The sequence below is a fragment of the Lonchura striata genome, chromosome 37, assembly GCF_050655825.1.
Source record: "Lonchura striata isolate lonStrDom1 chromosome 37, ASM5065582v1, whole genome shotgun sequence".
Taxonomy (NCBI): domain Eukaryota; kingdom Metazoa; phylum Chordata; class Aves; order Passeriformes; family Estrildidae; genus Lonchura; species Lonchura striata.
In genome coordinates, this window is record NC_140739.1 from 14,693,459 (window position 1) to 14,719,055 (window position 25,597).

The window sequence follows — 25,597 nt, forward strand, 5'->3', positions numbered from 1 at the left end:
GATCCCCACTAATTTGGAACCCCCCCCCCCAATATTTGGGATCCCCCATTAATTTGGAGCCCCCCATTAATTTGGGACCCCCCCAAAATTTGGGATCCCCATTAATTTGGGACCCCCCAAATTTGGATCCCCATTAATTTGGGACACCCCCAAAATTTGTGGTACCCCATTAATTTGGGACCCCTCCCCAAAATTTGGGGTCCCCCATTAAAATGGGGACCCCCCCCAATATTTGGGATCCCCCACAAATTTGGGATCCCCCACAAATTTGGGGCCCCCCACTAATTTGCCCCCCACCCCATTCCCCACCAACATTTGGGGTCTTCACCCCAAAATTTGGGTTCCCCCCCCCTAATTTGGGGGTTCCCCCCCCTTTCTGCGCACGCGCAGGAAGGCGTGACCATTTCCCCAGGGGGCGTGGCCCGAGAGGGGCGTGATCAGCGCATGCCCATATAAGGGAGTGGGCGTGGCCACGCGCGGGATACGTGACCCGGAGCGGGTGGTGGGCGTGGCCTGTGCAGAAGGGGGCGTGGTCTGTGTGGAAATGGGCGTGGTTTGCGCTGGAGTGGGCGTGGCCTCGGGTGGGCGTGGCCGCGCGAAGATGGCAGCGCTGAGCGGGGACGCGCTGGGGCTGGAGCGGGGTAGGGGCGGATTTTGGGGAGATTTTGGGGGATTTTGGGGGATTTTGGGGGGCGCGGAGGGTGGGGGAGGGGAGGGGGAGGGGCTGAGGGGTGTGGGGAGTGGGGGAGGGGGCGCCCAGGGGCGGTTGGGGGGGGTTCAATGGGGAATTTGGGGGAATTTTGGGGGATTTTGGGGTTTTGGGGGGCTGAGGAGGGGCAGGGGGTGAATTTTGGGGTGCAGGGGGAGTTTTGGGAGTTTTGGGGAGTTTTGGGGTGAGGTGGGGTCGGTGTGGGGGCACCATGAGCAGGTTTTTGGGGGGGGGGCTGCAATGAGGCTGTTTTGGGGTGCAGGGTGGGGATTTTGGGTGGTTTTGGGGTGATTTTGGGTGGTTTTGGGGTGATTTTGGTGTTTTTGGGGCTGTTTTGGGGTGGCCCGGGCGATTTTGGGGCGATTTTGGGGTGACTGGGCCTGTTTTGGGGTGATTTTGGGGTGGCTTTGGGGATAATTTGGGTTTGATTTTGGATTGACTTTGGGTGTGATTTTGGGGTGACTCTAGGGGTGATTTTTGGGTAATTTTGTGGAGATTTTGGGGTGACTCTGTGTTTGATTTTGGGGTGACCCTGGGGCGATTTTGGGCTGAATTTGGGGGTGATTTTGGGGTGACTCTGGGGATGATTTTGGGGTGATTTTGAGGTTATTTTTGGGTGAGTCTGAGGGTAATTTTTGGGTCATTTTGGGATGATTTTGGGGTGACTGGGAGTGATTTTGGGGTGACTCTGTGGCGATTTTGGGCTGATTTTGGGATGGCCCTGGGGCTGATTTTGGGGTGACTCTGGGCTGATTTTGGGCTGATTTTGGGGTGACTCTGGGACTGATTTTGGGGTGATTCTGTGGCGATTTTGGGCTGATTTTGGGGTAACTCTGGGAGTGATTTTGGGGTGACCCTGGGCCGATGTTGGGCTGATTTTAGGGTGACCCTGGGGCTGATTTTGGGCTGGTTTTGGGGTGACTCTGGGCTGGTTTTGGGCTGATTTTGGGATGACCCTGGGCTGATTTTTGGGGTGATTTTGGGCTGATTTTGGGGGACCCTGGGGGTGATTTTGGGGTGACTCTGGGCCGATTTTGGGCTGATTTTGCAATTACCCTGGGGGCGATTTTGGGATGACCCTGGGGCTGATTTTGGGGTGACCCTGGCCGATGTTGGGCTGTTTTTGGGGTGACTCTGGGCCGATGTTGGGCTGATTTTGGGGTGACTCTGGGAGTGATTTTGGGCTGATTTTGGGGTGACCATGGGCCGATTTTGGGCTGATTTTGGGGGACCCTGGGGCTGATTTTGGGGTGACCCTGGCCGATGTTGGGCTGATTTTGGGGTGACCCTGGCCGATGTTGGGCTGTTTTTGGGGTGACCCTGGGGCTGATTTTGGGGTGATTTTGCAATGACCCTGGGGCTGATTTTGGGGTGACCCTGGGCCGATGTTGGGCTGATTTTGGGGTGACCCTGGGCCGATTTGGGGCTGATTTTGGGGTGACCCTGGGGCTGATTTTGGGCTGATTTTGGGGTGACCCTGGGGCTGATTTTGGGGTGACCCTGGCCGATTTGGGGCTGATTTTGGGGTGACCCTGGGCCGATGTTGGGCTGTTTTTGGGGTGTCCCTGGGGCTGATTTTGGGGTGACCATGGGCCGATGTTGGGCTGATTTTGGGGTGACCCTGGGCCGATTTGGGGCTGATTTTGGGGTGACCCTGGCCGATGTTGGGCTGATTTTGGGGTTCCCCAGACGTGTCCCGGGCCGTGGAGCTGCTGGAGCGGCTCCAGCGCAGCGGGGAGCTGCCCCCCCAAAAGCTGCAGGCGCTGCAGAGGGTCCTGCAGAGCAAGTTCTGCTCCGCCATCCGCGAGGTGACCCCGAATCCACCTGAAAACCCCCCAAAAAACCCCAAATCCATCTGAAAAAAACCCAAATCCACCCTAAAAAATCCCCAAGAAACCCAAATCCATCTGAAAAAACCCAAATCTACCCTAAAAAATCCCCCAAAAATCCCAAATACATCTGAAAAACCCCCAAAAAAAACCCAAATCCACCCCGAAACCCCCCAAAAAACCAAATCCATCTGAAAAACCTCAAATCCACCCCAAACCCCCAAAAAATCCCAAATACATCTGAAAAAAACCCCAAAAATCCCAAATCCATCTGAAAAAAACCCAAATCTACCCTAAAAAAATCCCAAATCCACCCCAAAACCCCCCAAAAATCCCAAATACATCTGAAAAAAACCCAAAAAATCCCAAATCCATCTGAAAAACCCCAAATCCACCCTAAAAAATCCCAAATCCACCCCAAAACCCCCCAAAAAACCAAATCCATCTGAAAAACCTCAAATCCACCCCAAACCCCCAAAAAATCCCAAATACATCTGAAAAAAACCCAAAAAATCCCAAATCCATCTGAAAAAAACCCAAATCTACCCTAAAAAAATCCCAAATCCACCCCGAAACCCCCCAAAAATCCCAAATCCATCTGAAAAAACCCCCCAAAAATCCCAAATCCACCCCGAAACCCCCCCAAAAATCCCAAATCCACCCCGAAACCCCCCAAAAATACCAAATCCATCTGAAAAAAACCCCCAAAAATCCCAAATCCATCTGAAAAACCCCAAATCCACCCTAAAAAATTCCCAAATCCATCTGAAAAAACCCCCCAAAAATCCCAAATCCATCTGAAAAAACCCCCCAAAAATCCCAAACCCATCTGAAAAACCCCAAATCCACCCTAAAAAATCCCCAAGAAACCCAAATCCATCTGAAAAAACCCAAATCTACCCTAAAAAACCCCCCAAAAATCGCAAATACATCTGAAAAACCCCCAAAAAACCCCCAAATCCACCCCGAAACCCCCCAAAATCCCAAATCCACCCCAAAACCCCCGAAAAATCCCAAATCCATCTGAAAACCCCCCCAAAAATCCCAAATCCATCTGAAAACCCCCCCAAAAATCCCAAATCCATCTGAAACCCCCCCAAAAATCCCAAATCCATTTGAAAAACCCCCCAAAAAATCCCAAATCCATCTGAAAAAACCCCAAATTCACCCCAAAACCCCCAAATCCACCTAGAAAACCCCCCAAAAACCCAAATGCACCCCAAAAAAAATCCAAAACCACCACAAAAACCCCAAATCCACGCCAAAACCCCCAAATGCACCCAAAAAAACCCCAAATCCACCCCAAAAACTCCCCAACCCTCCCCCCCAAATCTTTTCCTGGGAGCCCCCCAGTTCCCCCCTGGGGTTTTGGGGTCCCCCCCAATCCCGGGGTCCCCCCAGGTCTACGAGCAGCTCTACGACACCTTGGACATCGCGGGGAGCCCCGAAATCCGCGCCCACGCCACGGCCAAGGTACCCCAAAAACACCCCGGGACCCCAAAAACACCCCGGGACCCCAAAAATTACCCTGGGACCCCAAAAACACCCCTGGGACCCCAAAACCACCCCTGGGACCCCAAAAACCCACCTGGGACCCCAAAAACACCCCGGGACCCCAAAACCACCCCCGGGACCCCAAAAACCCACCTGGGACCCCAAAAACACCCCTGGGACCGCAAAAATCCACCTGGGACCCTAAAAACACCCTGGGACCCCAAAAATCCACCTGGGACCCCAAAAACACCCCTGGGACCCCAAAACCACCCCGGGACCCCAAAAATCCACCTGGGACCCCAAAAACACCCCTGGGACCCCAAAAATTACCTTGGGACCCTAAAACCACCCCGGGACCCCAAAAATCCACCTGGGACCCCAAAAACACCCCTGGCATCCTAAAAACTACCCTGGGACCCCAAAAATCCCCCTTGGACCCCAAAAACTCATTCGGGACCCCAAAAACCACCCTGGGACCCCAAAACACCACCTGGGACCCCAAAAATCTCCCAGGGAACCCAAAACTCCCCTGGGACCCCAAAATGTCCCCAAGGAGCCCAAAACCACCCTGGGGACCCCAAAACTCAGCCAGGACCCCAAAACAATTCAACGTCCCCAGTGACCCCAATGTCCCCAATGTCCCCAAATGTCCCAAATGTCCCCAATGTCCCAAAATGTCTCCAATGTCCCCAAATGTCCCCAATGTCCCAAATGTCCCCAATGTCCCAAAATGTCTCCAATGTCCCCAAATGTCCCCAAATGTCCCCAATGACTCCAATGTCCTCAAATGTCCTCAGTATCCCAAATGTCCCCAATGTCCCAAAATGTCCCCAAATGTCCCCGATGTCCCCAGTGTCCCCAGTATCCCCCAGTATACTCAGTGTCCCCAAAGCCCCCGATGTCCCCGATGTCCCCAGTCCCCTCAATGACCCCAATGTCCTCAAGTGTGCTCATTATCCCAAATGTCCCCAAATGTCCCCGATGTCCCCAGTGTCCCCAATGCCCCCAAAGCCCCCATTGCCCCCAATCACCCCAATGTCCCCAGTCCCCTTGATGACCCAATGACCCCAATGTCCCCAGTGTCCCCAATCCCCTCAATGTCCCCACTGTCCTTGATGTCCCCAATGTCCCCAATGTCCCCAAATGTCCCCAATGTCCCCAATCCCCTCAATGACCCCAATGTCCTCAAGTGTCCTCATTATCCCAAATGTCCCCAAATGTCCCCGATGTCCCCAGTGTCCCCAATGTCCCCAATCCCCTCAATGTCCCCAATGTCCCCAATCCCCTCAATGTCCCCACTGTCCTTGATGTCCCCAATGTCCCCAAATGTCCCCAATGTCCCCAATCCCCTCAATGTCCCCACTGTCCTTGATGTCCCCAAATGTCCCCAAATGTCCCCAAATGTCCCCACCGTCCCCCCGGTGTCCCCAGGCCACGGTGGCGGCGTTCGCGGCCAGCGAGGGCCACGCGCACCCGCGGGTGGTGGAGCTGCCCAAGACCGAGGAGGGTTTGGGCTTCAACATCATGGGGGGCAAGGAGCAGAACTCGCCCATCTACATCTCGCGCGTCATCCCCGGCGGCGTCGCCGACCGCCACGGCGGCCTCAAACGCGGTGACCAGCTGCTCAGCGTCAACGGCGTGGTGAGGATCCGGGGGGAATTCCCGGGATTTTGGGGTTTTGGGTGGAAAAATTGGGGTTTTGGGTGGAAAAATTGGGGTTTGGAGTGGTTAAATTGGGGTTTGGAGTGGTTAAATTGGGGTTTGAAGGGTTAAATTGGGGTTTTGGGGTGGTTTAGGGGGTTTGGGTGGGATACGGGGCCTCAAACGCGGCGACCAGCTGCTCAGCGTCAACGGCGTGGTGAGGATCCGGGGGGAATTCCCGGGATTTTGGGGTTTTGGGTGGAAAAATTGGGGTTTTGGGTGGAAAAATTGGGGTTTGGAGTGGTTAAATTGGGGTTTGAAGGGTTAAATTGGGTTTTTGGGGTGGTTTAGGGGGTTTGGGTGGGATATGGGGCCTCAAACGCGGCGACCAGCTGCTCAGTGTCAATGGCGTGGTGAGGATCTGGGGGGAATTCCCAGGATTTTGGGGGTTTTGGGTGGAAAAATTGGGGTTTTGGGTGGTTAAATTGGGGTTTTGGGTTTTTGGGTGATTAAATTGGGAGTTTGGGGTGGTTAAATTGGGGTTTGGAGTGGTCAAATTGGGTTTTGGGGTGGTTTTGGGTGGTTTGGGTGGGATACGGGGGATCAGCTGCTCAGCGTCAACGGCGTGGTGAGGCTTCGGGGGGAATTCCCGGGATTTTGGGGTTTTGGGTGGAAAAATTGGGGTTTGAAGGGTTAAATTGGGGTTTGAAGGGTTAAATTGGGGTTTTGGGGTGGTTTAGGGGGGTTTGGGTGGGATATGGGACCTCAAATGCGGCGACCAGCTGCTCAGCATCAACGGCGTGGTGAGGATCCGTGGGGAATTCCCAGGATTTTGGGGGTTTGGGTGGAAAAATTGGGGTTTTGGGTGGAAAAATTGGAGTTTTGGGGTGGTTTAGGGGCATTTGGGTGGGATATGGGGCCTCAAACGCGGCGACCAGCTGCTCAGCGTCAACGGCGTGGTGAATGTTTGGGGGGAATTCCCGGGATTTTGGGGGTTTGGGTGGAAAAGTTGGGGTTTGGAGTGGTTAAATTGGGGTTTGAAGGGTTAAATTGGAGTTTTGGGGTGGTTTAGGGGCATTTGGGTGGGATATGGGGCCTCAAACGCGGTGACCAGCTGCTCAGCGTCAACGGTGTGGTGAGGATCCGGGGGGAATTCCCGGGATTTTGGGGGTTTGGGTGGAAAAATTGGGGTTTGAAGGGTTAAATTGGGGTTTTGGGGTGGTTTTGGGGGGTTTGGGTGGGATATGGGGCCTCAAACGCGGCGACCAGCTGCTCAGCGTAAACGGCGTGGTGAGGATTTGGGGGGGATTTTGGGGTTTTGGGGTGGTTAAATGGGGGTTTGGGGTAGTTAAATAGGGGTTTGGAGCAGTTCAGTTGGGATTTTGGGTGGTTTTTGGGGTCGGGGCTGGTTTCGGTTGGGTTTTTGGAGCCGGGGCATTTTTTGGATGGGTTTTTGGGTTTGGGACAGTTTTTGGGTGGGATTTTGGGATCGGGGCAGTTTTTGGGTGGGTTTTTGGGGCTCCATCCCGGGTTTTGGGGCGCAGAGCGTGGAGGGGGAGCAGCATGAGCGCGCGGTGGAGCTGCTGAAGGGATTTTGGGTTTGGGGCAGTTTCTGTCTGGGATTTTGGGGCCTGGTCCATTTTTGGGTGGGTTTTTGGTGTTGGGGCAGTTTTTGGGGCTCCATCCCGGGTTTCGGGGCGCAGAGCGTGGAGGGGGAGCAGCACGAGCGCGCGGTGGAGCTGCTGAAGGGATTTTGGGGCCGGGGCAGTTTTTGGGTGGGATTTTGGGATCTGGTCCATTTTTGGGTGGGATTTTGGGATCGGGGCAGTTTTTGGGGCTCCATCTGAGTTTTCGGGGCGCAGAGCGTGGAGGGGGAGCAGCACGAGCGCGCGGTGGAGCTGCTGAAGGCGGCGCAGGGCTCGGTGAAGCTCGTGGTCCGGTACACGCCGCGCGTGCTGGAGGAGATGGAGGCGCGCTTCGAGAAGCTGCGAACGGCGCGGCGCCGGCAGCACAACAGCTACTCGTGAGCGCCCGAGTCCCAAAATCCGGGCGCCCAAATCCCAAATCCTGAGCGCCCGAATCCCAAAATCCGGGCGCCTAAATCCCAAATCCTGAGCGCCCGAGTCCTGAGCGCCCGAGTCCCAAAATCCGGGCGCCCAAATCCCAAATCCCTGAGCGCCCTAGTCCCAAAATCTGGGCGCCCAAATCCCAAATCCTGAGCGCCCAAATCCCAAAATCTGGGCGCCCAAATCCCAGATCCCTGAGTGCCCGAATCCCAAAATCTGGGCGCCCAAATCCCAAAACCTGAGCGCCCGAATCCCAAATCCTGAGCACCCAAATCCTGAGCGCCCGAATCCCAAAATCCGGGCATCCAAATCCCAAATCCTGAGCGCCCGAATCCCAAAATCCGGGCGCCCAAATCCCAAATCCTGAGCGCCCGAATCCCAAAATCCGGGCGCCCAAATCCCAAATCCTGAGCGCCCGAGTCCCAAAATCTGGGCGCCCAGATCCCAAAACCTGAGCGCCCGAATCCCAAAATCTGGGCGCCCAAATCCCAAAACCTGAGCGCCCGAATCCCAAAATCTGGGCGCCCAAATCCCAGATCCCTGAGTGCCTAAATCCCAAATCCTGAGCGCCCGAATCCCAAAATCCGGGCGCCCAAAACCCAAATCCTGAGCACCCAAAACCTGAGCGCCCGAGTCCCAAAATCCGGGCGCCCAAATCCCAAATCCTGAGCGCCCAAATCCCAAATCCTGAGCACCCAAATCCTGAGCGCCCGAGTCCCAAAATCCGGGCGCCCAAATCCCAAATCCCTGAGCGCCCGAATCCCAAAATCCGGGCGCCCAAATCCCAAAACCTGAGCACCCAAATCCTGAGCGCCCGAATCCCAAATCCTGAGTGCCCAAATCCCAAAACCTGAGCACCCAAATCCTGAGCGCCGGAGTCCCAAAATCCGGGCGCCCAAATCCCAAAACCTGAGCGCCCGAATCCCAAAATCTGGGCGCCCAAATCCCACATCCCTGAGTGCCTAAATCCCAAAATCTGGGCGCCCAAATCCCAGATCCCTGAGCGCCCGAATCCCAAAATCTGGGCGCCCAAATCCCAAAACCTGAGTGCCCGAGTCCCAAATCCTGAGTGCCCAAATCCTGAGCACCCAAATCCCAAATCCTGAGTGCCCAAATCCCAAATCCTGAGTGCCCAAATACTGAGCACCCAAATCCCAAATCCTGAGCGCCCAAATCCCAAATCCTGAGCGCCCGAGTCCCAAAATCTGGGCGCCCAAATCCCTGAGTGCCTAAATCCCAAAATCTGGGCGCCCAAATCCTAAATCCTGAGCACCCAAATCCCAAATCCTGAGCACCCAAATCCCTGGGTCCTAAATCCCAAATCCTGAGCGCCCAAATCCCAAAATCCTGAACTGCCCCCTGACCCCGCTGACCCCACCCCAATTTCTCCCCACAGGTCGCTGGAATCGAGGGGGTAGAACCCCCCGGGATGCCCTGGGACACCCCTGGGACCACCCGGGACCCCCCAAAATCACCTGGGACCCCCCCCAGGACACCCCAAAATCACCTGGGACCCCCCAGGATGCCCTGGGACCACCCAGGACCCCCCAAAATCACCTGGGACCCCCCCCCAGGACACCCCAAAATCACCTGGGACCCCCCCAGGACCCCTGGGACTCCCCAAAATCATCTGGGACCCCCCGGGATGCCCTGGGACACCCCTGGGACCACCCGGGACCCCCAAAATCACCTGGGACCCCCCCCAGGACACCCCAAAATCACCTGGGACCCCCCAGGATGCCCTGGGACCACCCAGGACACCCCAAAATCACCTGGGACCCCCCAGGATGCCCTGGGACCACCCAGGACCCCCCAAAATCACCTGGCACCCCTCTGGGACCTCTCTGGGACTCCCCAGGACCCCCCAAAGTCCCCCAGGACACCCCAAAGTCACTTGCGACCCCCCCGGGACCCCCTGGGACACCCCTGGGACCACCCGGGACACCCCAAAGTCACCTGGGACCCCTCTGGGACATCTCTGGTACCCCCCAAAATCACCTGGGACCCCCATCCAGGACACCCCAGAGTCACCTGGGACCCCCACGGGACCCCTTTGGGACCCCCCAGGACCCTCCGGGAACCCCCAGGACCCCCCAAAATCACCCGGGACCCCCCAGGACCCTCTGGGACCCCCCAGGACCCTCTGGGACCCCCCAGGACCCCTCTGGGACCCCCCCGTGTACATTGGGGGATTTCTGTACAGTATTTATTGGCGACTATTTAAAGTTGTGGCCCAGGTGGGTCACCTGAGTCACCTGAGTGTCACCTGAGTGTCACCTGAGTGTCACCTGAGTGTCACCTGTGTCACACCTGTGTCACCTGAGTCACCTGAGTGTCACCTGTGTCACACCTGTGTCACCTGTCACCTGAGTGTCACCTGAGTGTCACCTGTGTCACCTCAGTGTCAACTGTGTGTCACCTGTGTCACCTGTGTCACCTGTCATCTGTGTCACCTGTGTGTCACCTGAGTGTCACCTGAGTGTCACCCCTGTGTCACCTGTGTCACCTGTGTCACCTGTGTCACCTGTCACCTGAGTGTCACCTGTGTCACACCTGTGTCACCTGTCACCTCAGTGTCACCTGTGTCACCTGTGTCACCTGTCACCTGTGTGTCACCTGTGTGTCACCTGTGTCACCTGTGTCACCTGTCACCTGTCACCTGAGTGTCACCTGTGTGACCTGATTGTCACCTGTCACCTGTGTCACACTTGTGTCACCTGTGTCACCTGTGTGTCACCTGTGTCACCTGAGTGTCACCTGAGTGTCACCTGTGTGTCACCTGAGTCACCTGAGTGACACCTGTGTCACACCTGTGTCACCTGTCACCTGAGTGTCACCTGAGTGTCACCTGAGTGTCACACCTGTGTCACCTGTGTCACCTGTCATCTGAGTGTCACCTGTGTCACCTGTGTCACCTGTGTCACCTGTGTCACCTGAGTCACCTGAGTGTCACCTGTGTCACACCTGTGTCACCTGTCATCTGTGTCACCTGTGTGTCACCTGTCACCTGAGTGTCACCCCTGTGTCACCTGTGTCACCTGTGTCACCTGTGTCACCTGAGTGTCACCTGAGTGTCACCCCTGTGTCACCTGTGTCACCTGTGTCACCTGTCACCTGTCACCTGAGTGTCACCTGTGTCACCTGTGTCACCTGTCACCTGAGTGTCACCTGAGTGTCACCTGTGTCACCTGTCACCTGTGTGTCACCTGTGTGTCACCTCTGTCACCTGTCACCTGTCACCTGAGTGTCACCTGTGTCACACCTGTGTCACCTGTCACCTGTGTGTCACCTGTGTGTCACCTGTGTCACCTGTGTCACCTGTCACCTGTCACCTGAGTGTCACCTGAGTGTCACCTGAGTGTCACCTGTGTCACCTGTCACCTCAGTGTCACCTGTGTCACCTGCGTCACCTGTCACCTGAGTGTCACCTGAGTGTCACCTGTGTCACCTGTGTCACCTGTCACCTCAGTGTCACCTGAGTGTCACCTGTGTCACCTGTGTCACCTGTCACCTCAGTGTCACCTGTGTCACCTGTTTCACACCTGTGTCACCTGCGTCACCTGTGTCACCTGAGTGTCACCTGAGTGTCACGTGTCCGTCCCCAGGCGGGGGGGGGGGAGGGGGTCCAGGTGCCATTTTTGGGTGGGAAAATGGGAAAATTGGTGGGGTGGTGTGTCGGTAACCATGGCAACCGGGGAGGGGGCGGGGCCACGTCTCCATGGCAACATGGGGGGTGGGGGTGGGGCGGTTTCCATGGTGACGGGGGGGGAGGGGCGATCCCGTCTCCATGGCAACATGGGGGGTGGGGGTGGGGCGGTTTCCATGGTGACGAGGGGGGAGGGGCGATCCCGTCTCCATGGCAACGCGGCTGATGATGATGCTCCGTCTCCATGGCGACCGCCATCAAGGGAAGCGCTCCCGTCTCCATGGCAACGGGGCGGATGATGCTCCGTCCCCATGGCAACGCCCGCGGGGGGAGGAGGGGGTGGTGCCGGGAATGGCCCATCCCCATGGCAACGCGGGGGGCGGGGCCGTCTCCATGGCAACGCGCATGCGCGCCCGGCCCCGCCCCCGCCCGATGACATCACCCCCGCCGCGGCCCCGCCCCCCGCGCGCTCCCATTGGCCGCTCGCCCCCAGGCCACGCCCCTCCCTCCCACCCGCCGAGGGGGCGGGGCCACGGCGCCGCCGGCGGCCCGGGGCGCGCTCCCATTGGTCGGCGCCGCCGTCAATCAGCGCCGCTCTTAAAGGGCCCGCGCAGCGTTTTGCGGGGCCGGCCGGGGGGGGGGGGGGGTCGGTACCGGGGGGGGGGCGGGCGGCGGCCGCGGGGCTCGGGCGGGCCCGGGGCTCGCTGGGGGCCTGAACGGGCGCGGGGGCGACCGGCAGCGACCCCCCCCGGGGCCCCCCCTCCCCGCCGGGCCGCCTCCCTCCGCCGGAGCTGCCGCAGCGCCGCTCGGAGCCCAGGTAGGAGCAGGGCCCGGGACCCCCGGGACCCCCGGGACCCCCGGGACCCCCGGGACCCCCGGCCCGCCGCCGGCATCCGCATCCCGAGTCCCAAATCCGCATCCCGAATCCCAAATCCGCATCCCAAACCCGGCATCGCCATCCCGATCGCATCCCGGCCCCGGCATCCGCATCCCGAATCCCAAATCCGCATCCCAAACCCGGCATCGCCATCCCGATCCCATCCCGGCCCCGGCATCGGCATCCCCAATCCCAAATCCGCATCCCGATCGCATCCCGGCCCCGGCAGCCGCATCCCGAATCCCAAATCCGCATCCCGATCGCATCCCGGCCCCGGCATCCGCATCCCGAATCCCAAATCCGCATCCCGAATCCCAAATCCGCATCCCAAACCCGGCATCGCCATCCCGATCCCATCCCTGCCTCGGGAGCCGCATCCCAAACCCGGCAGCCGCATCCCGAATCCCAAATCCGCATCCCGAATCCCAAATCCGCATCCCGAATCCAGCGTCCCCATCCCGACCCCATCCCACCTCCGGCATTCGCATCCCAAACCCGGCATCGCCATCCCGGCCCCATCCCGGCCCCGGCATCCGCATCCCGAATCCCAAATTTGCATCCCAAATCCCCATCCTAAACCTGGCATTCCCATCCCGGCCCCGGCATTCACATCCTGAATCCCAAATTCACATCCCAAACCCGGCATCGCCATCCCGGCCCCGGCATCCGCATCCCGAATCCCAAATCCGCATCCTGAATCCCAAATTCACATCCCAAACCCGGCATTCCCATCCCATCCCCATCCCAAGCCCGGCATTCCCATCCCATCCCCATCCCAAGCCTGGCATTCCCATTCCGAATCCCAAATTTGCATCCCAAACCCGGCATTCCCATCCCAGCATCCGCATCCCAAATCTGAAATTCGCATCCCAAACTTGGCATTCCCATCCTGGCCCCATCCCAGCCCCGGCATCTGCATCCCAAATCCCAAATTCTCATCCCAAACCCGGCATCCCAAATCCCAAATTCTCATCCCAAACCCGGCATTCCCATCCCATCCCCATCCCAAGCCCGGCATCCCCATCCCGAATCCCAAATTCACATCCCAAATCCGGCATCCCCATCCCGGCCCCGCAGCCGTGTCCCGCATCCTGATCCCATCCCCGGGCCCGGCCCCGCTGTCCCCATCCCGATCCCATTCCCGGAATCTCCATCCCACCTCTGACATCCCAAATCCCATCCTAAACCCCATCTCCATCCCAAATTCCCCATCTCCATCCCACCTCCGACATCCCGATCCCGATCCCTCCATCCCAAACCCCCAAACCCCCATCCCAAATCCCCCATCCCAAAATTCCCATTCCAAATTCTCCATCCCCATCCCAAACCCCCAAACCCCCATCCCAAATCCCCCATCCCAAAATTCCCATCCCAAATTCCCCATCTCCATCCCAAACCCCCAAATCCCCATCCCAAACCCCCCATCCCAAATTCCCAAACTCCCCCATCCCAAACCCCATCCCAAACCCCCATCCCAAATTCCCCAACCCAAATTCCCCATCCCAAACCCCACCCCAAACCCCCCACCCCAAATTCCCAAACCCAAATTCCCCATCCCAAATCCAAACCCCAGCCCCATCCCAAATTCCCCATCCCAAACCTCATCCCAAACCCAAATTCCCATCCCAAACCCCCATCCCAAACCCCCCACCCCAAATTCCCAAACCCAAATTCCCCATCCCAAACCCCCATCCCAAATTCCCAAATTCCCAAACCCAAATTCCCCATCCCAAATCCAAACCCCAGCCCCATCCCAAACCCCATCCCAAACCTCCATCCCAAACCCCCCACCCCAAATTCCCAAACCCAAATTCCCCATCCCAAACCCCCATCCCAAATTCCCAAATTCCCCATCCCAAACCCCCCACCCCAAATTCCCAAACCCAAATTCCCCATCCCAAACCCCCATCCCAAATTCCCAAATTCCCAAATTCCCCGTCCCAAACTCCCCATCCCCATCCCGATCCCATCCCCCCTCCAGCACATCCCCCTGCCCCATTTCATCCCAGCACCCCCCCACTGCGTCCCACTGCACCCCCCATTGCCCCCAGCTGTGCCCAGGTGTGCCCGGCTGTGCCCAGGTGTGCCCAGCAGTGCCCAGGTGTGCCCAGGTGTGCCCAGCAGTGCCCAGCTGTGCCCGGCTGTGCCCAGGTGTGCCCAGGTGTGCCCGGCTGTGCCCAGGTGTGCCCAGCTGTGCCCAGGATGTGGGGCCCACCTGCAGAATGGTTTAGGACTCCTGGGGTGGGGTCAGGACCCCCCAAAATGGGTCAGGACTGGAGCAGTTCTGGGTACTGGCCCCATATCCCCTCACCCAGGTGCGCCCAGGTGCGCCCAGGTGAGCTCAGGTGCGCCCAGGTGTGCCCAGGATGATGTGCGAGGTGCTGCCCACCATCAGCCAGGACCCCCAGAGTGGTTCAGGACCCCCAGAGTGGTTCAGTCCCAGATCCAGCACTGACATCTCCGTTACTGTGTCTCCTCCCAGGTGTCTCCAGGTGTCCCCAGGTGTCTCCAGGTGCCTCCAGGTGCGCCCAGGTGCGCCCAGGTGCCCAGGATGATGTGCGAGGTGCTGCCCACCATCAGCCAGGACCCCCAGAGTGGTTCAGGACCCCCAGATTGGATCCATCCCAGATCCAGCACTGACATCTCCCTTACTGTGTCTCCTCCCAGGTGCTCCCAGGTTCTCCCAGGTGTCTCCAGGTGTCTCCAGGTGCGCCCAGGTGCGCCCAGGTGCCCAGGATGATGTGCGAGGTGCTGCCCACCATCAGCGAGGACCCGCGGCGGGGCTCGGGCGCGGCCGAGGAGCCGGGGCTGGAGCAGCTGATGGTGCAGATGCTGCGGGAGCGCGAGCGGCTGCTGGAGACGCTGCGCGACACGCAGGAGGGGCTGAACACGGCGCACCTGCGCCTGCGCGACCTGGCCCACGAGCGGGACCTGCTGCAGCGGCAGCTCAACAGCGCCCTGCCCCAGGTGAGCGCGGGGCGGGAGTGCCCAGGTGTGCCCAGGTGTGCCCAGGTGTGCCCAGGTGTGCTCAGGTGAGCTCAGGTGTGCCCAGGTGTGCCCAGGTGTGCCCCAGGTGTGTTCAGGTGTGCCCCCAGGTGTGCCCCAGGTGTGCCCAGGTGTGCTCAGGTGTGTTCAGGTGTGCCCCAGGTGTGCCCAGGTGTGCCCAGGTGTGCTCAGGTGTGCCCAGGTGTGCTCAGGTGTGCTCAGGTGTGTTAGGTGTGCCCACGAGCGGAACCTGCTGCAGCGGCAGCTCAACAGCGCCCTGCCCCAGGTGAGCGCGGGGCGGGAGTGCCCAGGTGTGCCCAGGTGTGCCCAGGTGTGCCCAGGTGTGTTCAGGTGTGCCCAGGTGTGCCCAGGTGTGCCCCAGGTGAGCTCAGGTGTGTTCAGGTGTGCCCAGGTGTGCCCAGGTGTGCTCCCAGGTGTGCCCAGGTGTGCTCAGGTGTGCCCAGGTGTGCCCCAGGTGAGCTCAGGTGTGTTCAGGTGTGCCCAGGTGTGTTCAGGTGTGCCCAGGTGTGCCCAGGTGTGCCCAGGTGTGTTCAGGTGTGCCCAGGTGTGCTCAGGTGTGCTCAGGTGTGCCCAGGTGTGCTCAGGTGTGTTCAGGTGTGTTCAGGTGTGCCCAGGAGTGCCCAGGTGTGCTCAGGTGTGTTCAGGTGTGCCCAGGTGTGCTCAGGTGTGCCCAGATGTGTTCAGGTGTGTTCAGGTGTGTTCAGGTGTGCCCAGGTGTGTTCAGGTGTGCCCAGGTGTGCCCAGGTGTGCTCAGGTGTGCTCAGGTGTGTTCAGGTGTGCCCCAGGTGTGCCCAGGTGTGTTCAGGTGTGTTAGGTGTGCCCACGAGCGGGACCTGCTGCAGCGGCAGCTCAACAGCGCCCTGCCCCAGGTGAGCGCGGGGCGGGAGTGCCCAGGTGTGCCCAGGTGTGCCCAGGTGTGCCCAGGTGTGTCCCAGGTGTGTTCAGGTGTGCCCAGGTGTGCCCAGGTGTGCTCAGGTGTGTCCCAGGTGTGTTCAGGTGTGCCCAGGTGTGCCCAGGTGTGCTCAGGTGTGTCCCAGGTGTGTCCCAGGTGTGTTCAGGTGTGCCCAGGTGTGCCCAGGTGTGCCCAGGTGTGCTCAGGTGTGTCCCAGGTGTGTTCAGGTGTGCCCAGGTGTGCTCAGGTGTGCCCCAGGTGTGCCCAGGTGTGTTCAGGTGTGCCCAGGTGTGTTCAGGTGTGCCCAGGTGTGCTCAGGTGTGCCCAGGTGTGTTCAGGTGTGTTCAGGTGTGTTCAGGTGTGCCCAGGTGTGCCCAGGTGTGTTCAGGTGTGCCCACGAGCGGGACCTGCTGCAGCGGCAGCTCAACAGCGCCCTGCCCCAGGTGAGCGCGGGGCGGGAGTGCCCAGGTGTGCCCAGGTGTGCCCAGGTGTGCTCAGGTGTGCCCAGGTGTGCCCAGGTGTGCCCAGGTGTGTTCAGGTGTGTTCAGGTGTGCCCAGGTGTGCTCAGGTGTGTTCAGGTGTGCCCCAGGTCAGCTCAGGTGTGTTCAGATGTGCCCCAGGTGAGCTCAGGTGTGCCCAGGTGTGTTCAGGTGTGCCCAGGTGTGCCCAGGTGTGTTCAGGTGTGCCCACGAGCGGGACCTGCTGCAGCGGCAGCTCAACAGCGCCCTGCCCCAGGTGAGCGCGGGGCGGGTGTGCCCAGGTGTGCCCAGGTGTGCCCAGGTGTGTTCAGGTGTGCCCAGGTGTGTTCAGGTGTGTTCAGGTGTGCCCAGGTGTGTCCCAGGTGTGCCCAGGTGTGCCCAGGTGTGCCCAGGTGTGTTCAGGTGTGCCCAGGTGTGCCCCAGGTGAGCTCAGGTGTGTTCAGGTGTGCCCAGGTGTGCCCAGGTGTGCTCAGGTGTGTTCAGGTGTGCCCACGAGCGGGACCTGCTGCAGCGGCAGCTCAACAGCGCCCTGCCCCAGGTGAGCGCGGGGCGGGAGTGCCCAGGAGTGCCCAGGTGTGCCCAGGTGTGTTCAGGTGTGCCCAGGTGTGCCCAGGTGTGCCCAGGAGTGCCCAGGTGTGCCCAGGTGTGTTCAGGTGTGCTCAGGTGTGCCCAGGTGTGCTCAGGTGTACCCAGGTGTGCCCAGGTGTGTTCAGGTGTGCCCACGAGCGGGACCTGCTGCAGCGGCAGCTCAACAGCGCCCTGCCCCAGGTGAGCGCGGGGCGGGAGTGCCCAGGTGTGCCCAGGTGTGCCCAGGTGTGCCCAGGTGTGTCCCAGGTGTGTTCAGGTGTGCCCAGGTGTGCCCAGGTGTGCTCAGGTGTGTCCCAGGTGTGCCCAGGTGTGCCCAGGTGTGTCCCAGGTGTGTTCAGGTGTGCCCAGGTGTGCCCAGGTGTGCTCAGGTGTGTCCCAGGTGTGCCCAGGTGTGCCCAGGTGTGTTCAGGTGTGCCCCCAGGTGTGCCCAGGTGAGCTCAGGTGTGTTCAGGTGTGCCCAGGTGTGTTCAGGTGATCTCAGGTGAGCTCAGGTGTGCTCAGGTGTGTTCAGGTGTGTTCAGGTGTGTTTAGGTGATCTCAGGTGTGCCCAGGTATTCCCAGGTGTGCCCAGGTCAGGTGTGAAGGTCCCCGTGTCCCCGCTGTCCCCAGCGCCACCCCCAATGTCCTCAGTGTCCCCAGTGTCTCCAATCCCCCCAATCCCCCGGTGTCCCCAATGTCCCCAATGTCCCCAATGTCCCAATGTCCCCATTGATGTCCCCAATGTCCCAATGTCCCCATTGATGTCCCCAATGTCCCCATTGATGTCCCCAATGTCCCCACTGATGTCCCCATTGATGTCCCCAATGTCCCCATTGATGTCCCCAATGTCCCCATTGATGTCCCCATTGATGTCCCTGCTGTCCCCAATGTCCCCATTGATGTCCCCAATGTCCCAATGTCCCCATTGAGGTCCCCAATGTCCCCATTGATGTCCCCAATGTCCCCATTGATGTCCCTGGTGTCCCCAATGTCCCCAATGTCCCCATTGATGTCCCCATTGATGTCCCCAATGTCCCCATTGATGTCCCCATTGATGTCCCCAATGTCCCCAGTGTCCCCATTCATGTCCCCAATGTCCCCATTGATGTCCCCAGTGTCCCCATTGATGTCCCCAATGTCCCCATTGATGTCCCCATTGATGTCCCTGCTGTCCCCAATGTCCCCATTGATGTCCCCAGTGTCCCCATTGATGTCCCCAATGTCCCCAATGTCCCCAATGTCCCCATTGGTGTCCCCAATGTCCCAATGTCCCCAATGTCCCCATTGATGTCCCCATTGATGTCCCCAATGTCCCCATTGATGTCCCCGCTGTCCCCATTGATGTCCCCAATGTCCCCATTGATGTCCCCATTGATGTCCCCAATGTCCCCATTGATGTCCCTACTGTCCCCATTGATGTCCCCAATGTCCCCAATGTCCCCAATGTCCCCAATGTCCCCAATGTCCCCAATGTCCCCAATGTCCCCATTGGTGTCCCCAATGTCCCAATGTCCCCAATGTCCCCATTGATGTCCCCATTGATGTCCCCAATGTCCCCATTGATGTCCCCGCTGTCCCCATTGATGTCCCCAATGTCCCCATTGATGTCCCCATTGATGTCCCCAATGTCCCCATTGATGTCCCTACTGTCCCCATTGATGTCCCCAATGTCCCCAATGTCCCCAATGTCCCCAATGTCCCCAATGTCCCCAATGTCCCCAATGTCCCCAATGTCCCCGCCGTGCAGGAGCTGGCGGCGCTGACCAAGGAGCTGAACGTGTGCCGGGAGCAGCTCCTGGAGCGCGAGGAGGAGATCGCCGAGCTCAAAGCCGAGCGCAACAACACCCGGGTGAGCGGCCTGGGGACACCGGGACACCGGGGACAGCTGGGACACCGGGACATTGGGGACAGCTGGGACAGCGGGGACATTGGGGACATTGGGGACACTGGGGACACTGGGGACACCGGGACACCGGGACACTGGGGACATTGGGGGGATTGGGGACAGCTGGGGACACCGGGACACCGGGACACCGGGGACATTGGGGACAGCTGGGACACCAGGACATTGGGGACACCGGGACAATGGGGACAGCTGGGGACACTGGGGACATTGGGGACATTGGGGACACCGGGACACCGGGGACACTGGGAACACTGGGGACAGCTGGGACACTGGGGACATTGAGGACACCGGGGACACTGGGGACACCAGGGACACCGGGACAATGGGGACATTGGGGACATCGGGGACATTGGGGACATTGGGGACACTGGGGACATTGGGGACACTGGGGACAGTGGGGACACCTGGGACACCCGGGTGAGCAGGGCACGGCTGGCACAGCTGGGGACAGCTGGACACAAGTCCCCAGTGTCCCCACTTCCCCCCAATGTCCCCTCAATGTCCACAATGTCCCCAACGTCCCCGATGTCCCCAGTGTCCCCTCAATGTCCCCTCCATGTCCCCAGCTGCTGCTGGAGCACCTGGAGCACCTGGTGTCCCCAATGTCCCCTCAATGTCCCCGATGTCCCCAATGTCCCCAATGTCCCAATGTCCCCTCAATGTTCCCAATGTCCCCTCAATGTCCCCAATCCCTCAAATCCCCCCAATGTCCCGAATGTCCCCAATGTCCACAATGTCCCCAGCGTCCCCAATGTCCCCAGTGTCCCCTCAATGTCCCCTCCATGTCCCCAGCTGCTGCTGGAGCACCTGGAGCACCTGGTGTCCCGCCACGAGCGCTCGCTGCGCATGACCGTGGTCAAGCGCCAGGCCCAGTCCCCGGCCGGGGTCTCCTCCGAGGTCGAGGTGCTCAAGGCCCTCAAGTCGCTCTTCGAGCACCACAAGGCCCTGGACGAGAAGGTCTGGGGGGTCCTGGGGGGTCCTGGGGGGTCTTGGGGGGTCCCTGAGGGGTTTTGGGGTGATCTGGGTTGTTTTGGGTGGTTCTGGGAGGGTTTCAAGGTGACCTGGTGGCACTTTGAGGTCCCAGGTGGAACTTGGTGGGACCTGGTGGGATCTCAAGAAGGTCTTGGGGGGTCTTGGGGGATCCTGGGGGGTCCTGGGGGGTCCCTGAGGGGATTTGGGGTGATCTGGAGGGGGTTTGGGTGGTTCTGGGGGGTTTCAAGGTGATCTGGTGGCACCTGGAGGTCCCAGGTGGGACCTGGTGGGATCTCAGGGGGGTTTTGGGGTGACCTGGTGGGTTTTGGGGGCTCCTTGATGGGTTTGGGTGGTTCTGGGGGGTTTCAAGGTGACCTGGTGGCACCTGGAGGTCCCAGGTGGGACCCAAAGGGATCTCAGGGGGGTTTTGGGGTGACTTGGGGGGGTTTTGGGGGTCCCTGGGGACATCTCAGGGGGGTTCTGGTGGCTCTGAGGACATCTCAGGGGGGTTCTGGTGGCTCTGGGGATGTCCCAATGTCACCCTGATGTCACCCCGATGTCACCCCAATGTCACCCCGATGTCACCCCGGTGTCCCCAGGTGCGGGAGCGGCTGCGGGTGGCCCTGGAGCGCGTGGCCGTCCTCGAGGAGGAGCTGGAGGTGTCCAACCAGGAGGTGGGGACACCGGGGACACCGGGGACACCGGGGTGGTGACACCGGGGTGGCGGCACTGGGGTGTCCCCGTGGGTGGCGCCAGGAGTGACGCCCATCGCGGTCCTTTGGAGGGTGGCATCTGTGCCCTGTCCCCCTGTCCCTGGGGTGGCACTGTCCCCGTGTCCATGTCCCTGTCCCGGGGGTGGCACTGTCACTGTCACTGTCACTGTGTCACTGTCACTGTCACTGTGTCACTGTCCCTGTCCCTGTCCCTGGGGTGGCACTGTCACTGTCACTGTCACTGTGTCACTGTCACTGTGTCACTGTCCCCATGTCCCTGTCCCTGTCCCTGTCCCGGGGGTGGCACTGTCACTGTCACTGTCACTGTCACTGTCACTGTCACTGTCACTGTCCCTGTCACTGTGTCACTGTCACTGTGTCCCTGTCACTGTCACTGTCCCTGTCCCTGTCCCTGTCCCTGTCACTGTCACTGTCACTGTGTCCCTGTCCCTGTCACTGTGTCACTGTCACTGTCACTGTCCCTGTGTCACTGTCACTGTCACTGTCACTGTCCCTGTCCCTGTCCCCACAGTCGCTGTCCCTGCGGGAGCAGCTCTCCCTCTCCCTGTCCCGGGGGTGTCCCTGTCCCTGTCACTGTCACTGTCCCTGTCACTGTCCCTGTCCCTGTCCCTGTCCCTGTCACTGTCACTGTCCCTGTCACTGTCCCTGTCCCTGTCCCTGTCCCCACAGTCGCTGTCCCTGCGGGAGCAGCTCTCCCTCTCCCTCTCCCTGTCACTGTCACTGTCACTGTCACTGTCACTGTCACTGTCCCTGTGTCACTGTCACTGTCACTGTCCCTGTCACTGTCACTGTCCCTGTGTCACTGTGTCACTGTGTCCCTGTCACTGTCCCTGTCCCTGTCCCCACAGTCGCTGTCCCTGCGGGAGCAGCTCTCCCTCTCCCTGTCCCGGGGGTGTCACTGTCACTGTCATTGTGTCACTGTCACTGTCCCTGTCACTGTCACTGTCCCTGTGTCACTGTGTCACTGTGTCACTGTCCCTGTCCCTGTCCCCACAGTCGCTGTCCCTGCGGGAGCAGCTCTCCCTCTCCCTGTCCCGGCGCCGCTCGGGCCTGGAGGACGCGGCCACCGACGGGGACAGCGCGGTGAGGGACACTGGGGACAGCGGGGGTCAGGGGTCACCGAGGGACACTGGGGACACTGGGGACAGCGGGGGTCAGGGGTCACTGAGGGGACACTGGGGGTCAGGGGTCACCGAGGGGACACTGGGGACAGCGGGGGGTCAGGGGTCACCGAGGGGACACTGGGGGTCAGGGGTCACCGAGGGGACACTGGGGACAGCGGGGGTCAGGGGTCAATGAGGGGACATTGGGGACACTGGGGACAGCAGGGGTCAGGGGTCACCGAGGGGACACTGGGGACATTGGGGACACTGGGGGTCACGGGTCACCGAGGGGACACTGGGGGGTCAGGGGTCACTGAGGGGACACTGGGGACAGCGGGGACACTGGGGGTCACTGAGGGTCAGGGGTCACAGTGGGGACAGCGGGGGGGTCAGAGGTCACCGAGGGGACAGTGGGGACACTGGGGGTCAGGGGTCACCGAGGGGGCAGCGGGGACAGCGGTGGGGTCAGGGGTCACCGAGGGGACACTGGGGGGTCAGGGGTCACCAAGGGGACAGTGGGGACACTGGGGGTCAGGGGTCACCGAGGGGGCAGCGGGGACAGCGGTGGGGTCAGGGGTCACCGAGGGGACACTGGGGGGTCAGGGGTCACCAAGGGGACAGTGGGGACACTGGGGGTCAGGGGTCACAGTGGGGACAGCAGGGGGTCAGGGGTCACCAAGGGGACACCGGGGACAGTGGCGGGGTCACGGGTCAGTGGTCAGTGGTCAGGGGTCAGTGGCCCTGGAGGGGTCAGTGGTCATCACTCCATGGCTGTGGAGGGGCAGAGTTGCCTGTGGCCACCCCGAGTGACCACGGCCACGCCGAGTGACCGCGGCCACACCGAGTGACCACAGCCACACCGAGTGACCTCGGCCATGCCGAGTGACCACAGCCACACCGAGTGCCCGCTGTGGCACCAAGTGACTGCAGCCACCCTGAGTGACCGCGGCCATGCCGAGTGACCTCAGCCACCCTGAGTGACCGCGGCCACGCCGAGTGACTGCTGTGGCACTGAGTGACCACGGCCATGCTGAGTGACCATGGCCACACCAAGTGACCGCGGCCACGCCGAGTGGCCACCGCCACGCCGACTGACCGCTGTCCGCAGGCGGGGCCGGAGCGGCGGCGCGAGGCCGAGCTGGAGGCGTCGCTGGGCCGGCAGCGCGTGGCCGCCCTGTGCCGCCAGCTGGGCCGGCTGCAGGACGAGGCCAGCGCCGCCCAGAGGGAGCTGGCCCGGGCCCACGAGGCGGGCGCCAAGCTGCAGAGGGACCTCAAGGAGGTGAGGATGGGAAAAATGGGAAAAAACGGGAAAAAACGGGAAAAAACGGGGAAAAAACGGGAAAAAACGGGGAAAAAATGGGAAAAAATGGCCCCAAACTGGGAGGGAATGGCCCAAACTGGGAGGGTTTCACCCCAAACTGGAGCTGGCCCGGGCCCACGAGGCGGGCGCCAAGCTGCAGAGGGACCTCAAGGAGGTGAGGATGAAAAAACGGGAAAAAATGGGAAAAAACGGGAAAAAAATGGGAAAAAATGGGAAAAAATGGCCCCAAACTGGGAGGGAATGGCCCAAACTGGGAGGGTTTCACCCCAAACTGGAGCTGGCCCGGGCCCACGAGGCGGGCGCCAAGCTGCAGAGGGACCTCAAGGAGGTGAGGATGGGAAAATGGGAAAAAATGGGAAAAAACGGGAAAAAAATGGGAAAAAATGGGAAAAAATGGCCCCAAACTGGGAGGGAATGGCTGTCCCCAGTGTCCCCAGTGTCCCCCATGTCCCCAATGTCCTCAATGTCCTCCACATCTCCAATGTCCCCAAATGTCCCTGGTGTCCCCAGTGTCCCCAATTCCCCCAATGTCCCCAATCCCCCCAATGTCCCCAATCCCCCAGTCCCCCCACTGTCCCCACTGTCCCCGATGTCCCCTGGCTGTCTGCAGGCGCTGGCGCAGCGGGAGGACATGGAGGAGAACGTGGAGTGTCCCAATGTCCCCACTGTCCCCAGTGTCCCCAGTGTCCCCAATCCCCCCAGTGTCCCCAGTGTCCCCAATGTCCCCAGTGTCCCCAATCCCCCACTGTCCCCGCTGTCCCCACTGTCCCCAGTGTCTCCAGTGTCCCCACTGTCCCCAGTCCCCCCAGTGTCCCCAGTGTCCCCGCTGTCCCCGATGTCCCAGCTGTCCCCAGTGTCCCCAATCCCCCCGATGTCCCCACTGTCCCCGATGTCCCCTGGCTGTCCGCAGGCGCTGGCGCAGCGGGAGGACATGGAGGAGAATGTGGAGTGTCCCAATGTCCCCACTGTCCCCAGTGTCCCCAGTGTCCCCAATCCCCCCAATGTCCCCAATGTCCCCAATCCCCCAGTGTCCCCAATGTCCCCACTGTCCCCGATGTCCCCAATCCCCCTGATGTCCCCAATGTCCCCAGTGTCCCCAATGTCCCCGCTGTCCCCAGTGTCCCCACTGTCCCCGATGTCCCCAATGTCCCCAGTGTCCCCAATGTCCCCAGTGTCCCCAATCCCCCCAATGTCCCCACTGTCCCCACTGTCCCCGCTGTCCCCAGGCGCTGGCGCAGCGGGAGGACATGGAGGAGAACATGGAGTGTCCCAATGTCCCCACTGTCCCCACTGTCCCCAGTCCCCCCACTGTCCCCAGTCCCCCCAGTGTCCCCAGTGTCCCCACTGTCCCCAGTGTCCCCAGTGTCCCCAATGTCCCCGCTGTCCCCGCTGTCCGCAGGCGCTGGCGCAGCGGGAGGACATGGAGGAGCGCATCACGACGCTGGAGCGGCGCTACCTGAGCGCGCAGCGCGAGGCCACCTCGCTGCACGACGCCAACGACCGCCTGGAGAACGAGCTGGCCAGCAAGGAGTCCCTGTACCGCCAGGTGGGACACCTGGGGACACACCTGGGGACATTGGGGACACCTGGGGACACCTGGGGACACTGGGGACACAGCCGGGATAGAGGGGACACACCTGAGATACACCTGGGGACACCTGGGGACAGTGGGGACACACCTGGGATACACCTGGAGAAGGAGCTGACCAGCAAGGAGTCCCTGTACCGCCAGGTGGGACACCTGGGGACACTGGGGACACACCTGGGGACACCGGGGACACAGCTGGGGACACACCTGAGACACACCTTGGGACACCGGGGACACCTGGGGACACTGGGGACACAGCTGGGGACACACCTGGGGACAAAGCTGAGATACACCTGGGGACACTGGGGACACCTGGGGACACTGGGGACACAGCTGGGGACACACCTGAGATACACCTGGGGACACTGGGGACACACCTGGGGACACACCTGAGATACACCTGGGGACACTGGGGACACCTGGGGACACACCTGAGATACACCTGGGGACACTGGGGACACACCTGGGGACACAGCTGAGATACACCTGGGGACACTGGGGACACCTGGGGACACTGGGGACACAGCTGGGGACACACCTGAGATACACCTGGGGACACTGGGGACACACCTGGGGACATTGGGGACACACCTGGAGAAGGAGCTGGCCAGCAAGGAGTCCCTGTACCGCCAGGTGGGACACCTGGGGACACACCTGGGGATATTGGGGACACCTGAGGACACCTGGGGACACAGCTGGGGACACAGCTGGGGACACAGCTGGGGACACAGCTGGGATAGAGGGGACACACCTGAGATACACCTGGG

At 60.6% G+C, this 25,597-nt stretch overlaps 2 protein-coding genes across 3 annotated transcripts in view; both read left to right on the top strand.

Annotated features, from left to right (window-relative positions):
- Nucleotides 1-514: 514 nt before the first annotated feature.
- Nucleotides 515-9,993, top strand: LOC110481266 (lin-7 cell polarity scaffold B). Of its 2 annotated transcripts, XM_077789867.2 has the most exons (6): nt 515-641; nt 2,399-2,517; nt 3,940-4,011; nt 5,464-5,673; nt 7,536-7,696; nt 9,136-9,993. In XM_077789867.2, exons 1-6 carry the CDS (start codon nt 545-547, stop codon nt 9,155-9,157), a joined length of 681 nt encoding a protein of 226 aa, XP_077645993.2. In that variant the 5' UTR covers nt 515-544; the 3' UTR covers nt 9,158-9,993. The 2 variants fall into 2 exon arrangements, with proteins under 2 accessions (XP_077645993.2, XP_085421980.1); XM_085565854.1 differs by lacking the exons at nt 7,536-7,696; nt 9,136-9,993 and adding an exon at nt 7,377-7,529.
- A 2,070-nt stretch (nt 9,994-12,063) lies between these two features.
- Nucleotides 12,064-25,597, top strand: part of PPFIA3 (PPFI scaffold protein A3) — a 40,995-nt gene continuing 27,461 nt past the window's right edge. The window contains exons 1-8 of the mRNA XM_085565718.1: nt 12,064-12,202; nt 14,940-15,229; nt 18,954-19,055; nt 19,905-20,069; nt 20,684-20,758; nt 21,815-21,901; nt 23,030-23,200; nt 24,642-24,788. Coding sequence (XP_085421844.1) covers nt 14,999-15,229; nt 18,954-19,055; nt 19,905-20,069; nt 20,684-20,758; nt 21,815-21,901; nt 23,030-23,200; nt 24,642-24,788 — 978 coding nt within the window. The 5' untranslated portion in view covers nt 12,064-12,202; nt 14,940-14,998. The remainder of the gene's footprint in view (nt 12,203-14,939; nt 15,230-18,953; nt 19,056-19,904; nt 20,070-20,683; nt 20,759-21,814; nt 21,902-23,029; nt 23,201-24,641; nt 24,789-25,597) is intronic.

Coding starts and splice junctions, on each gene's coding strand:
- LOC110481266 (XM_077789867.2), top strand. CDS start 545: ATGGGCGTGGTTTGCGCTGGAGTGGGCGTGGCCTCGGGTGGGCGTGGC. Junction 2,518..3,939: donor TCTGCTCCGCCATCCGCGAG/GTGACCCCGAAT, acceptor GGGTCCCCCCAG/GTCTACGAGCAGCTCTACGA. Junction 4,012..5,463: donor GCGCCCACGCCACGGCCAAG/GTACCCCAAAAA, acceptor CGGTGTCCCCAG/GCCACGGTGGCGGCGTTCGC.